Below are 14,772 nucleotides of genomic sequence, written 5' to 3' on the forward strand. Positions count from 1 at the left end.
AAGTATTGCAAATAAACCCCTAAATTTTTTCAATTTTTACAAATTAATCATTTTAAAATTTTAAAAATTATAAATTAGTCTTTATTTTTCATATTTTAAATTTAACCCAATATTTTAGAATTTATAAAAATAATCTTAAAAATTTCACAATGAACCATTTTAATATTTTATTCAAACAATTTTTTTCAAAATACTTAGAGAAAAAGGAGCATGCACCATGCACCGATAATGTAAAATATTTTTACACACACCGACAATAGAGTACCTTTAACCTCACAATTGAATTATTTAAATAACTATGTATATGACCTTAGAATTTTCCTTTGTTTTGGCTTTCTCTCCAACATTCCATATTTCAATTTCAGTTCTTCAATCACTTTAACCTTAATTTTTTCTCTCCTTTTTCTCCTTATTCTTTATATCTCTCTTAATTTTCCTTTCTCTTGATCATATTTATTTATTTAAGGAGAGATAGTGAAATTAAGAAAGAGTTAGTAAGGAGAGGGAAAAATAGAGATCCAAAAATCCACATCATCCTTTCCTCACCTTAATGTGAAAAGGTGGAGAAGGGGTATGAATCATCTCTTTCTATTTTCTCTTCTTCCCTCTTCCTTTTCTCCTTCTCTCTTGGTTATGTTTTCTTTATTAATCAAGAGAGAGAATGAAATTAAGAGAGAGAGTAAGGAGAGGGAAGGAGAGAATTCCAAATAGGTAGAGAACTCAAGTCACTTGCAGGTCAACATATATGACAGATTACTAATTGGTTTGCAATGTCTCAAGTCACTTGCAAGTCAATAGATATGACAAATTACTAAATGGTTTGCAATGTCTACAATATTACGTGCTTACTAAGATATACATCAACAGCAGATATCAATCAAACATTGAATGCAGGAAATTATACAATGTAAACAGAATCGAACCCGGTTTAATATTCTCGTGATCACAACCACCAATTCAGAAGACTACAACTTGTACATTGAACTGTGTTGACAACAATCAGATGCAAGTTGACAGAATTTTATATTACATGGACTGACATGGACGATGCATAAACTACCATGAGTAAAAGACAAGATGAACTAACATTCATAAGAAGGAATACAACAGACTTTGGTGTTTGCATGACTCTCAAAGGTATCAATGCAATCTAATTCTTGCCTTCACAAGCCAACAAGATATCGGATGACCTTAGTCCGCTGTCCAACTCTGCTCCACAGTCTCCCGGACTCTTCTATTGTACTCGCGCTTGTTTTCACTGTACATCCGTGCTGCTTCAGAGTTTGCAGGAGAATTTGGATTGGGATCACAAAGCAATGACTGCCAAAAAGGAATAGTAACTTTTCAGAAAGTAATCATAACATGCATTGCTGACCCATTATAGAACAGGCAAATCAATTTAAAAGTTTGCAAGGGAGTATTCTATTTAGTATGGGGAAAAAATTCCCCGGATACTTCCAAATACAAAGTGGGTATGTGACTTGAGAAATGCTAAGATCGGAAGGTCCTACCCAATTATATTTGTAAGATCAAGAGGGGGTAACAGATCGTTAAACATAAGATCACAACAAAAATCGTAAGATCCAACTAGTAAAAAATAATGGTATATATTTGAAGTATTTTTACATAATGGCAGAAAGTAACTATTTTTCATATTTTTTAGACATGTATGATTGAGTTTTTATACTTTATTACTACCACATGGAACATTTGTTAAGACATTAAGGATATAATTGGTCAATTACTAGGATTATCATAAGTCAATTAGTGAAAACAAACCCTTCTCTGAGATGTTTATTCTCTAAACCCTAAATCTAAAACTTCATCATTTCAAAATAGCCTATCATGGAAAAAACTGCATTCATCCCTGCCGAACCGTAATTGTTGTGCCACAACATCTTGTCATCCTTTTCACCTATTAATGGTGGTGGTCGGAAAATAGCCTATCATGGACAAAACTGGCAAAGATCACACAAAAACAATAATTTTATGATTTTTTTCACAATTTGGCTACAACACATGATTCTAAGGGATTGAAGAATAGGCTTAAATTGTTCGGTTCAAAGGGATTGAAGAAAAAAGGTCCTCATTTCAAGACAGGTGCTTTACACAGTCACCCGCTCACTCACCCTATGCACCATATTTGCCATTCCCATTGATCTTTAATGATTTTGTACACCAATTCTCATCAAAGAAATTGGAAGGTTGTATAGGCTTAAATTGTTCGGTGCAAAATGTTGTTAAATTGTTAATGATTTTGTCACTCACTCGACCTATGCACCCTATTTGGCATTTCCATTGCTAAGTTTTAATTAATCGAACACAAAGCCTTGGCCGCAGTTATTCATACATTCCGTGTGCATCTCATTGGCTATATCATGGCTCTGTTTTCATTATGACTTATGAATTATGATTTATTTATTTTGTCAACTCATAGTTTAAAATTATCACATTGATTGAACACTAAATAATCTGCACGATATATATTTTGCTACTTATCATCACGCAGAATCTTACAATTCAATATAGTTTATGATTCACAATTCAAAGTTTCATTTCTAACTCACAATTGGATAACATTTAAGATATTATTGATTACACTATACGAGATGATACCTGGATAGAAGTGAGAATTGCAGCTACATCATATATAGGACTCCACTGATTTTGCAATATATCCAGACAAATACTTCCATCAGCATAAACTGTCCAGAGTAGCAATTACATTAGTTGGCAGATACCTAACTAATGGATAAGAAGGTTTGTATTTTCAACTTAATACTTACTGTTTGGATGAAACATTCGGGAGACAAATCGTACAGTGGGTGGCTTGTTTGGATAATCCTCAGAAAATTGAAGAGTCAACTTAAACGTGCCTGAATAACTCAAAAGTAGGCATGTCGTTATGTAAACATATCTAATTTCATGATAACATCAAAACACATAACATAAATATCACATCAAAATATAAATGTACATGATTCTTCGACTACTTGAGCAAGAGTACCTTGTACATGGTTTGATAGGGAAAAATAATTTAGCTTAACATATTTCGAGAGAGTGTAAGTGCAGTCTCTGAGAGGCACATTAGGTAGAGACAACATAACAGACCAGAGTTAAAATTAATATTGAAAAACAAAAAACAAAAGAGAGAGGCGGAGAGAGTTAGATTCATAAAAATAGCATCAAACCTCAAAGCAGAAGCCTGTTCTAGAAGTAAGAACTCAATTTTAAGATACCCTAGATACCTATCAAACAACCCAAAGTCTAGAGTATGGAACAACTACAACTATCTTTGCAACATAATTCTAATGCCATTGAAAAACCAAGTTCAATTAATATAACAGAACATAAAACAATTAATACAATAGAATAATTAAAAATACTTATTAGAAATACACAAGATGACTAAATAACCTAATTAACACCTGTATCACAGTTGTTTACAGAGAGGAGCTGTAGTAAAGAACTGACTCACCTCCATCCCATGGAGTATCATCAGGACTGCAATCCAAAGCAGACAAGAAAGCAGAAATTGCTTATCCATTCATACTTAAAGAAAGTGAAATAAAAAAAAAACAAAAGTGACAAAATTATACAAGCATATACATAATCCTATGCATCTTTCTACAATTATGAATCGAACTCACCCAAATATGACAGCATTCCACAGCATGATGTTGTTATCCTGAGGCGCACCACTGATTCCTGCAGGTGGATCTTGTTGCAGCCTCTTAAAATCTCTCATCAGTCTCTTCCTAGCCGGAGTCGACATCGCTGGCACCTATGAAATAAACAACAGGCACAAAAGTTAGGCATAAGAAAACCTAGATCAATATATGCATGTGAGACACAAAGAAACATGAAGCAAATTCTGAAATTGATAATTCAATTTGGTAGAATTTCCATAATCAATCGTAAGAAAACAAAATTATGATAAAATTCGGCAGCAATCTCACAGAAAGAGTGGTGATTTCAATTTTAGGGTTTTGATTCAGATCCAAGCGAAAAGGATTATTAAAATTGATTGAATGATAAATAGAAATAATGAAATGAAAATGTTGAAATAGACTGACCGATGAGATGTGAAAGGGAAAAGGAAGTAAGTAAGAGGTGAGATCGAATGGAAAGCAAGGGCGGCTGAGGGAAAAGTTGGTTTTAGAATTTAGAAGAGGCGTGGTGTTAATTGGTTTCGCTTCGGGTCTAATCACCGTCCCCTCCACTCTCTACCAATTGTCTCTTGTTTTTAATTTTATCCATTAAATACACCAACTAACTCATTCAGACGGTACATTTTATTCTTAAATTACAATCGCAACACTCCACCCGTTTTTCACTCAAAACACTCCATACAATATATTAAGATCGTGAACACATATTGGTATATTAATATGTTAGTATATTAATAAAATTGTGAAAATCATAAGAGATAGAGTCATCCACGTTAAAGCATGAATAATTTTATCAAATTATCTGCCGACTAACTTAATATGAGAATTCTTAAAGAAAACTGTTAATAAGCAATTTCATTTCTCAATAATAGAGTGGTCTCAAACAAGTTGTATCATTGTGTAAAGATAATCATACCTTTAAACATTCTTTGCAATGTTAACAACTCATCGTTTTAATTAATAAATAATTAAAAATAAAAAGATAATATCTTGTATTCTAGGGACACAAGTTAAAAATAAAATAAAATATTGTTGCGTTGGAAATTTTGCATTAATTTTAATAAAAATATAAAATTAATTTTTTAATTGTTTTTTCCAATATAAATATTTTATAAGTGAATTTCTTATCTTGTACCCCTAGGACATAAGTTACCATTAGCCAAATAAAAATTCTAAAATATAAGAATATCTCGTAATTCTTTATTTTTGTCGAATCTCATAAATTATTGAAACAATTATAATCATGTATTAATTTATATCTATATAAAAAATTTTAAAAAATTATTTTGAAAATATTTATAAATTAAGGGGTCCTCAAAATTTTGAGATATTATGATAAAAGTCTCGGAATTTTATTATTCTTTATTTAGTAGCATAAAAAATGTTGAATTTATTTAAAAATTTATAAAATTTTATAAATATTACGTTAGGTTAGACAAACTCAAATTGGATTTTTTTTTTAAAAATGTACACCATTAATTTAATTTATTGTCTATTTAATCATAAATATTTTATTAAAAATAAAATTATTATTACTAAAATTTTAATATATTTATAAAATAAAATTTGGCTCATGGATTTAAAAAATATATTGTATAAAATAAAATAAAATATTTGGTTGTTTAGAATTGGACTAGCCGTTAATATATCTATAATCTATAATATAAGAAAACTTGATGTTCTAAAAAAGTCGTTCCTACCCTTTCTTCTTTAGCCGACACATCACAATTTTAGGGGTATCTTTTGTCTAAGTGAACTATTTTTCAAATATGTTTTCATTTTGGTTTCGAACGAACCGTCTTCGTCTTTAACTAAATTGGTTTCAGTTTTTTATCATTTTTACAGCAACATTATGCCTAATCAAGTATTTCAAACACTATTTCCTAATGTCTATCGGTGCTTATTTTCTATATCTCTCATTTCTCTCACCCTTCTCCTATCACATCGTTCATCTATCTCTTCTCTCAAACTTATCTCAACAATCTTTATTCTTCCTCAAACAATTTTCATTTATACGTTTCAACAATCTTTTTCTACTTCTATCTTTATTTTGGTTTCCTCCTACAACAATACTTTCTTCATTCACCATGGCAAGATCTTTGATATGATCAAGGACATTAACAAACAATTGGGGAAGATTGCGGTCAAAGTCCATGGAAGGTCAAAGAATCGTGAATGATACAAGAGCATTTCGTGTTAATTTATCATTTTTTTATTCACTTGTGATGTTTATTTCATGCTTATGTTCTTTCCTTTGAATGTTGTTTGTTTGATGTTAAAGTTGTGGTTTTTGTGTTCCATTGGTGTTTTTTTATCGTTACAGTTTTGTTTTACAATTTTTTTACTTTTATTTTAGTTTTTCATATATTCCCCAATATTTGTATTCATGTCTTGCATCATAAAGTTGAGATTTTTATGCTCCAATTCTACTATAGGTTTAGATTTTCATACATCTTGGTCATATTTGTCTTCACTCCTGGTTTTAATTTCGTGTGTGTGCACTATTTCCATTGACTATTTCATTTCCTATCGATAAAGTTGTTGTTTTTGTGATTTTCCTGCTTTACATGTTTTTAAATTAATCAGATTTTTGGATTTTTAAATGATTAATCTTCTATGTTGATATGTTGAAGATTCAATTTTATCATTTTCCCCTTTCTGAATCACATCTCGTCGTTCTTATTTAGAGGACTATTATTCATGTGATTGTTCTTACTATAGAACAAGGAATGAAGTTTGTTATTAGAGACAGAGGAAAGACAGTTGGAGCTGGTGTTATCGAAGGCATCAATTGAGTGAATGAAGATTTCTATCAAACAGTGCAGCAACACTCTTTAAATGTGGTTTTTATTTTTTTCAATGTAATCAATTAATTGACTTCTAACCCTTCATACAACTTATATGTGGTAATTTACAGGGTTAAATTTAACTTGGGATAATCTTTAGCCAAATTGGATACTATTTTTTCTTATGAATATTTTGTTGTTGTTGTTGCTTCTTCCTTATACCTATTTGTTTTCTTATTGTTAAATTCCTTAACTTGCATCAATGATGAGATTTTGGTTGAGGAATTAACCTACATTTTTCTTCTTAATTAGATAGAGTTTCAGTCGAGCTTTTTGTGAGTCTACGCCGATGTCCCGGATTATTGTTGGCATTTTCGATAAAGGTTTCTACAGAAGTCACGTGCATAGTGTTTCAACTTTGGTTTTTTTCTGCCTTGATGTGGAGGCTTATTTGGAAGCGAAAGAGGTTTATCAGCTGAAGTTAGCGTTGTAAGGGAGGAAATGGTAACCTTATAGGAAAGAGAGTCTTGTTGGAAGAATAATAAGTTTGTCAAGAACTAGAACTAGATATGTGCAGACATCAGAATCGATTATTTTAAAGTGAAATGATTGTCACTTAAGGAAGGTCTATCTTGGTTGTTAGATCTTGGAGCATCTCCATTATCTGGCCAAATTTTCTTTTAGGTCATCAACCTCTACTCTTACCCTTGCGTTTTCTTGTTCTTGATTCTCCATTCTTCGGCGAGCGCTGGCTCGGGTAAAGTACCGATGTTGGGGATTCAGCGTGGACTTGGTGAAAGAAAATGGAATGAGTTTTTTTTTTTGGAAAAATGATATGTATGTTGATGAATACAAATACATGAAAACAAATTGTCTTTGAAATGCAATAACGCATACCACATATGGATATAATGAAATGACATGTGTGGGTGTAAGGATCAGGGACAACATGAGTAAGTCAGAATACCCTATTAGGTATGTTTCTTTATAACATATGGCTCTAGACTTTCTACCCGTACACCACACATATGATAGTTTCTAGGTTGATGAATAAGGTTCCTAGAGTCATGAACCTTAATCGTATCAATGTCCTGCAATAGGGTTTTATGACGAGAGTGACGAAAAGGTCTATTTTAGGCGGGGTCTTCGTGTTAGACATACAAGGAGTGGTCATGGACCCTTCATGAATTAACATTATGCGATAGACTAGCCATCTTATAACGAGATCTACAAAAAGGTCTACTCTATGAGGAGTCTTCATGTTAGGAACACAAGGAGTGGTCCTTGAAGACTAACACTACACAACTTCCATTCTAACCTATGTGTTCTCTCTTCTTTTTCTAAAGTTCGGGTGTAGAGCTTTACTTAAGATACCATCCCATAATCCACAGATAAGCATGATGATGAACATATTGAAGGTAGAGAAAAACAATAAAGGGGGGTTTGAATTGTTTTCACAGGAATTAAAAGATTTTCGCAACAACACGCACAAAGAAGAAATAATAATAATAACACAAATGATTTATCCTGGTTCGCTTGAAAATCAAAGTTACTTCAGTCCATCTGACCAAGGTGATTTCGCCTTCAACAATGACTTAATCCACTAATCTCAATAGATTACAAAGTTCGCTTAAAGGTTCAACAACCTTTTAGCCCTCTCAAGTCTACAGACCTAAACAAGTAACTTGAGGAATCAAAAACAACTACAAGAATTACAAAGTGTTTCGTTAGGTGCTTCTAGATAAGAAATATAGACACAATTTAAGGACAGTGAAAGATAACCACACAATATTGAGCATCGGCTCTTATATGGAAACTTTTTCTTATAACAACAGTGATGAAGAAATAATCAGAGTATGCAGAGCGCGAGTTGTTCTTTGTAAGATTGGTGAAAAGTTGTATGATAAAGTTGTTCTATCAAAGTTGTTATTTTGGCAAGTTGTGAAGAGGTCCTTATATAGCACTTGAGATAATACCGTTGGGGGAAATCAATAAAGATTTTGTGTCAGCTGTGGGAGACAAATGTAGTAAATTCCTTATCATTTCCATAGAAGACTAGGAGCATAATCAAATGTTTCCTTAAAAGGATTGTACTACAAATTAAATGCTTCCAGCTTAAGTGTCTGATTATATGACATTTGATGGCATGTTTCTGAGCATGTGTCAGAATGAGGTAAGCATGATCAGAGTATTCGGAGTTAGAGTATTCAAATATCTCTTTGTATGGTCTTCAGATATAGTATTTAGATAGAGTTCTCAGAATCAGATCATTAGAGTTTGAACTTCAGAGTCAGATTCTTCAGGTGATTGCTCCTCATATGTATTATGTTCAGAGTCAGATGTGATTTTTCTTTGTGTTGGGTCAACGCTTCTAGACTACTTAAGATGCCAAATATTAGTTTCTTAAGAATCAAAAAGGTGACTTATCAGAGTCATTTCAACTTAGAATCCTGCACACTTAAGAAAACTGTTAGGGTACTAAATTGTTTCATTATTTGTTATCATCAAAACTTAGAGATACATTGCAGAATCAAAATCTTCTTCTAACAATATTCCCCTTTTTTATGATGACAAGACTTAGGATTTTGATGAAACAATAAGTACTTTAAGAGATACTAAACTGAAAATGATCAGAGTCAGATAGAAAAGTGACTCCCCCTGAGATTAGCAATCTCCCCCTAAGTCTGATACTTAAAAATGATTTTTGGAGATATTTAGTATCAGACATGGGTTTCTGGGGTAGAGAATTTCTTACCAGATCTTCTTAGGTTGCTTGACTTGATTTAGTAGTTTCTCATATAAGAATTCAAGCTTCCCTTGGTTCAGATAGGTCCTGAAAAATGACTTAGAACTATGCAATAATTTTTTTCTGAATGTAAGTAGTGCATTTCTGAGATTTAGATGAAATAATTCATTAAAAGACTTTTATCTAATTCTCCCCATTTTTGTCAGACTCAAAAAGTAAATAAACCATAATTTCATTGATTAGAAAACTTTAGAAAGTACAGCGAGAAAAGATCAGAAAATAAGCCTTAGAACTAAAAACACTTAGAAAAAATTGAAAGAAAAATCCTAAAGTGTCTAAGGTTTAGTTGTAGGAGGCATCCTCTGAAGTAGCTCGGCTAGCAGGTTTTAAATGTTATTGTTGACCTGATCTTGTTTGTCAAGTCTGGTTCTGACCAATTGATATTCCTTCTGCAACTCTTCTAGAGTTCTGATGACCAGAGGGGCAAGATCAGTTGTTGATGACTCTCCATGAGTCAGAGCAACCTTAGCAGCTTTCTCAGATTCAACCTTCTGAGTAGCTTTTGCAGCTGCTTTCTCAGCTTCTTCTTTTGCAGCTTTCTCAACTGCTCCCCGTTCAGCCTTTTATGCCGCTTCCTTCACCAACCTAGCTTCTGACCTTTCCTCATCACTTTTGATGAAGTCATTTCTAAGTTGTTCAAAGAGGCTTTTCATCTTGAAAATCTCAGATGTTATCCATCTAATGGATCTGTTCCAGTTAGTCCTTACTTCAGAAGGTTTCTCACTGGTGTTGGATTCGTCAGAGAGATTCTTGAACATGGAAGCTGAACTTTTTGATAACTTGGATAATGCCTCGTCAAAGGTTGGTAGGGTGAGTTCAGATTCAGAAGGTTCTGGAATTTGTTGGTCTGCTGGTATATAAAGAGTTCTTTTTGAGTTATTTGTGGCTTGAATATCTTCAAGGTTTGGGGAGGTTGGGTCGGGATTATCTGAACCAGAATGTTCAGAGGCTGTGGTGAGGTCATAGTAAGTTGGGGTGCTATGGGTGGTGGATAAGGTTAGTGAGAGGGGTTTATTGAACAACATTGCTTCATAACTTGGGATGGAGGATGTTTGGAGGTTAAAGAGAGGTAATAGAGGAGAAGGTGTAGGTATGATGGTTCTAAGAGGGATGTGGTCAAAGTTTGTGGGTTCTGATGGAAAGGATTGAGAAAGAGTCGGTTCTGAGTGGGTTTGGTTAGATGAGTTTGGTTCAGAATGAATTGGTATGGATGGTGTGGGTTCAGATGAGGTAGGGAGTGAGGTTGTTAGTTGTTGAGATTTGGATTTTTCATTGGGAACATTTACATTTATGGTAGGTGGATCGGAAGAAGTTGTAACTATGGTTGAGATTGTGGGAGGTGGTAGAGGAATTGATGAGGCAAGTTGCCTCAAGAGATGGAGGAGTTCAAAACTTCTGAGATAGAGATCTTACCAGAAGGTGCTGAAAAAGAGGTCAGAGTCATTGGCTTCTTCTTGGTTGCTGAAGACTCTCCCAGATTGAGAATATTCTTTTTCTGAATAGTTGTCCTCTGAGAGGGTTCCCTCTTTCTTTTCATGAAGTTTGAAGGATGATCTTGAAGCCAATCCATGCTGAAGTTGGACGTATCGTAGCCTTGAGCTTCCAGATCTTTTAGATAAAATTCTATGACTTCTGAAGGATCAATCTTGGTGAAGAGGTACATATCATATGCTTTCTCTCTTTTACCCTTCAGTTCCTCCCTGTCATACCCTGATTTTGGCCCTGAAATTTTTTCCCATCGATCATTCGTTTGCATTCTTTTTTTCATGACCATTCCATCTGGTCATGATTCTACCCACCAACATTATGTGTTAGACTTGCTACCACGGTCATTCCATTTTTTTCCTTTTGTTTTGATACAAAATAATTAATTTCCTCAATCAAGCAAGATGTGGAATCTCATTACCATTTGGTAGAATCAAGTGAACCTCATGATTTTCGTCCTTGTGTCCAATTTGAATCCATTTTTATTTTTTTTGTTTCAATTTATCATCCGTGCGACCGCTCACTTTTCATTGTCATATTCTTAGTTCTCACTCATCCTTTCAAGGAAATTTTGTATCAAATGCGAAACGTTTTGTTTTGGGGCCATCATTCATATTCATTCTCCCATTCATGCATGATCCAAAGAAATCCCTACATATTTTTTCATTCGCGTTCCAATTATCCATATCACGTTCAAAATTCTATTTCATATTCAAGAAATGCGCGATGCTACTGAGAACTCCCCTAACAATGGTAACACAGATGAATCTCCTCTCATTTGACTGGTGGGTCTTTAAACTTAGATGGACACAGTGGGAAAATATTAAAGGTTTTAATTCATCCTTATATTTGCAAAGTTCAAGTTGCTTCTTCTTTTGATTCCAATGGACTGCTTCTTTTCTAGTCACTTTCTAATATATCAAACGACACATTGAAGAAGAACTACATAGTCCTTTACTTGAGGAAAATGGATTTGGGCTTGAGCATCATTTGCATCGTGGACGAGCACTGGCAGCTTTTAACCAAATTATTGGCCAAAGAGTTCAAAATCTGAAGTCAGAATGGGAAGGCACTAGTTCGTCTCTTGGGCAAACTAACATTCAATTAGATGTTCAGAAATTTCTTTCACCACTAGGACAACATGAAGATACTATACTTTCATCTGTTTTGTCAACGACAATTTTGCATTTTGAGGTTTCTATGCTTGTTGCTTCTTGTGCTTTTCTTCTGGAGCTATGCGATTTATCTGCCGGCAAGATGCGCATTGACAATGTTGTGCTAAAACGGATATCTTATTTATACAAATCAAATGAAACTAACAAAAATCTCAAGTAATTATCATCTAAGGGATCTGTTTTTCATGCAAAATCACATGAAAGTGATGTAACAGAATCTCTTGCTCGAGCTCTATCTGATGAGTATTTGCACAAGGATTCTCCTGTAATTGCTTCTGAAGTGGGAGCTCCAAGTAAACAGTCTTCACGAGCTCTTATTCTTGTATTACACCATTTGGAAAAGGCAAGCCTTCCATTGTTGGTTGATGGAAATACCTACGGGTCATGGATATTAACTAGAAATGGTGATGGAAATGAGTTAAGATCTCACCGAAAGATATCCAGCCAACACTGGTCATTTGGTAACAAATTTTTGCAGATCGCACCAGCTTCCCTTAAGTACAAAGTACCTTTATGTATTGGCTAGAGACAATGACTGGATTGAATTTTTGTCTAAAGCTCAGATTGGAGGATATCCATATGATACTGTAGTCCAAGTGGCATCAAAGGAGTTCAGCAACCCACATCTCAGACTTCATATGTTGACAGTTTTGAGAGGAATGCAATCGAAGAAAAAGGTAGGCTCTGCCCCTTTCTCGGACACATTGGAGAAAAGCAGTGAAACACCCTTTCTTGAAGAAAATATATGTGTTCCAGTTGAACTCTTCCAAATATTAGCAGTGTGTGAAAAGAAAAATTATCCAGGAGAGGCTCTCTTGATGAAAGCAAAAGAGTTGTCCTGGTCAATATTGGCAATGGTTGTTTCATGTTCCTTGATGTCTCTCCATTATCGTGTCTGACAGTTTGGTTAGAAATTACTGCAGCAAGAGAAACTTCCTCAATCAAGGTGAACGATATTGCTTCTCAGATTGCAGACAATATTGGAGCGGTTGTAGCGGCGACTAATGCCCTGCCTCTAAGTGACAGAGTGCTTACATTTCATTATAATAGGCAGAGTCCTAAACGTCGATGATTAATAACTCCTGTTTCACTAAACTCCTCTGCTTCTGCAATGTATGAGATCTCAAGTATTTCTATAAAGGAAAGAATATTTGATTCTCAAGGTAAGATTGTAGAGGATGAAATAATAGTAGAACACCATGGATCTATTAATGTTGCAAGTGTTTCCGATGAAGGGTCTGCTTCTCTTTCCAAGATAGTTGCAGTGCTTTGTGAACAACAGTTGTTTCCGCCTTTGCTAAGGGCGTTTGATATGTTCCTTCCGTCATGCTCCATGTTGTCGTTCATCCATGCTCTTCAGGCCTTTTCACAAATGCGCCTCTCAGAAGCTTCTGCGCATTTGGGCTCCTTTTCTGCTCGAATTAAGGAGGAACCAATGCACATAGCAGACAACTCTTATGTTGAAAGTTCACATACCATTGATGAAAGTGAGAATCATATGGTGGGGGATTTTCTACTGCAAGAGATGCATCACACTCATTCATGAAGCCATGGAACAACAAACTATATCCATAGCCAAAGCAGGAATAACAACTGTCCTTAATTCCAGGACTTCTGTTCTTGCTGCTGCCAACCCTCCATCAGGGGGTTATGATGATCTTAAGACTGCATAGGACAATATTGATTTACAGACAACTATTCTTTCTAGGTTTTATTTAATCTTCATAGTGAAAAATATCAGAATGTACGATCAAGATAAGACTATAGCTAGTCATATCATAAAAGTTCATGCATCAGCTAGTGCAACAAGGGGTGAGAATAAGACTATCATTTCCAAAGAAGAAAATTGGCTAAAGAGGTACTTAAAGTATTGTCGAACTGAGTGCCACCCTCGTCTATCGGAAACTGCAGCAAAGTTACTGCAAAATAATTATGTGAAAATCAGACAGGATATGAGGCAACAAGCAAATGAAACTGGAGCAGCTGTTGCAATACCAATTACTGTAAGGCAGCTGGAAGTTATTGTAAGGTTGAGTGAATCACTTGCAAAGATGAAACTATCTCATCTTGCTACCGAAGAGAATGTGCAAGAAGCCGTAAGGCTTTTCACTGTGTCTACGATGGGTGCAGCTAAATCAGTGAGTAACCTTTTACCGACGGTAAAAGTCCACAAGCAACAAAAGGGAATCAAAACATTTTCAAAAGAAGGTACAAGGTACAAGTTACATTTTTCAGAATAAACATCAAAATGGGGTAGACAACTGGCAACACTGCAAGCACTCCTAATTCCAATACTCTTTTGATCTCAGTGGCCAATTCCAAACCCTAGCAGGATGAATATAAAAGGGAGAACTTTCTCCTCTTTGAGGGACGATGGTTCAGAGAAAAGAGAAACCCTAGGAGACTCCTTTGACGGCAAAGAAAAAAACCCTTTCATCTTCTTCCTTCCCTCTGGCCACAACCTTCAACCCCCATCTTTGAAATGGCACTACCCTTTTTAAACTGAACCACCGCAACACACCACCTTGATAACCTTCACAAACCGCACATGATCTAACCTCGACCCCTTCAAGCTTAACATGAGTAGGCTTTGATTCAGTGTTAAGAGCTTCCTTAATAAAGGATTCTTATTGAGCTACTAGCCTGTTATACTCAAGCAAGTACTCAGGGTTACAAGTGTAATTTATTCAAGGGTACTCTTCAAAATCACCACTGAGAAGAATCTTTTTGAGAAAATCTCTAGTCAAACCATGGATACGCATGAAAGCAATCATATCATCAGCGATAGAGGATAAAATAGCCGGCAAAGTTTTCGAAATTATCATAGCCTGAACGTGAACAAGCTTCTG

The 14,772-nt window shown here is 34.7% G+C and overlaps 1 protein-coding gene across 2 annotated transcripts; it reads right to left on the reverse strand.

The window, feature by feature from the left end:
* Positions 1–908: 908 nt before the first annotated feature.
* Positions 909–4,323, reverse strand: LOC127073823 (ubiquitin-conjugating enzyme E2 2). 2 transcript variants are annotated; one of them, XM_051015054.1, is made up of 6 exons: positions 3,960–4,323; positions 3,651–3,784; positions 3,479–3,504; positions 2,787–2,876; positions 2,617–2,705; positions 909–1,320 (listed from the first exon to the last, which is right to left on the reverse strand). In XM_051015054.1, exons 2-6 carry the CDS (start codon positions 3,773–3,775, stop codon positions 1,192–1,194), a joined length of 459 nt encoding a protein of 152 aa, XP_050871011.1. In that variant the 5' UTR covers positions 3,776–3,784; positions 3,960–4,323; the 3' UTR covers positions 909–1,191. The 2 variants fall into 2 exon arrangements, with proteins under 2 accessions (XP_050871011.1, XP_050871010.1); XM_051015053.1 differs by having other exon boundaries at positions 4,077–4,316.
* Between the last annotated feature and the right edge of the window lie 10,449 nt (positions 4,324–14,772).

The sequence above is a fragment of the Lathyrus oleraceus genome, chromosome 4, assembly GCF_024323335.1.
Source record: "Lathyrus oleraceus cultivar Zhongwan6 chromosome 4, CAAS_Psat_ZW6_1.0, whole genome shotgun sequence".
NCBI lineage: Eukaryota > Viridiplantae > Streptophyta > Magnoliopsida > Fabales > Fabaceae > Lathyrus > Lathyrus oleraceus.

Bases quoted from the DNA above. Each gene is read 5' to 3' on its own strand.
- LOC127073823 (XM_051015054.1), bottom strand. From the start codon at position 3,775: ATGTCGACTCCGGCTAGGAAGAGACTGATGAGAGATTTTAAGAGGCTG. The intron at 2,877-3,478 runs GTGAGTCAGTTC...TGAGTTATTCAG, and splicing joins TGATACTCCATGGGATGGAG to GCACGTTTAAGTTGACTCTT. The intron at 2,706-2,786 runs GTAAGTATTAAG...TACTCTGGACAG, and splicing joins CCGAATGTTTCATCCAAACA to TTTATGCTGATGGAAGTATT.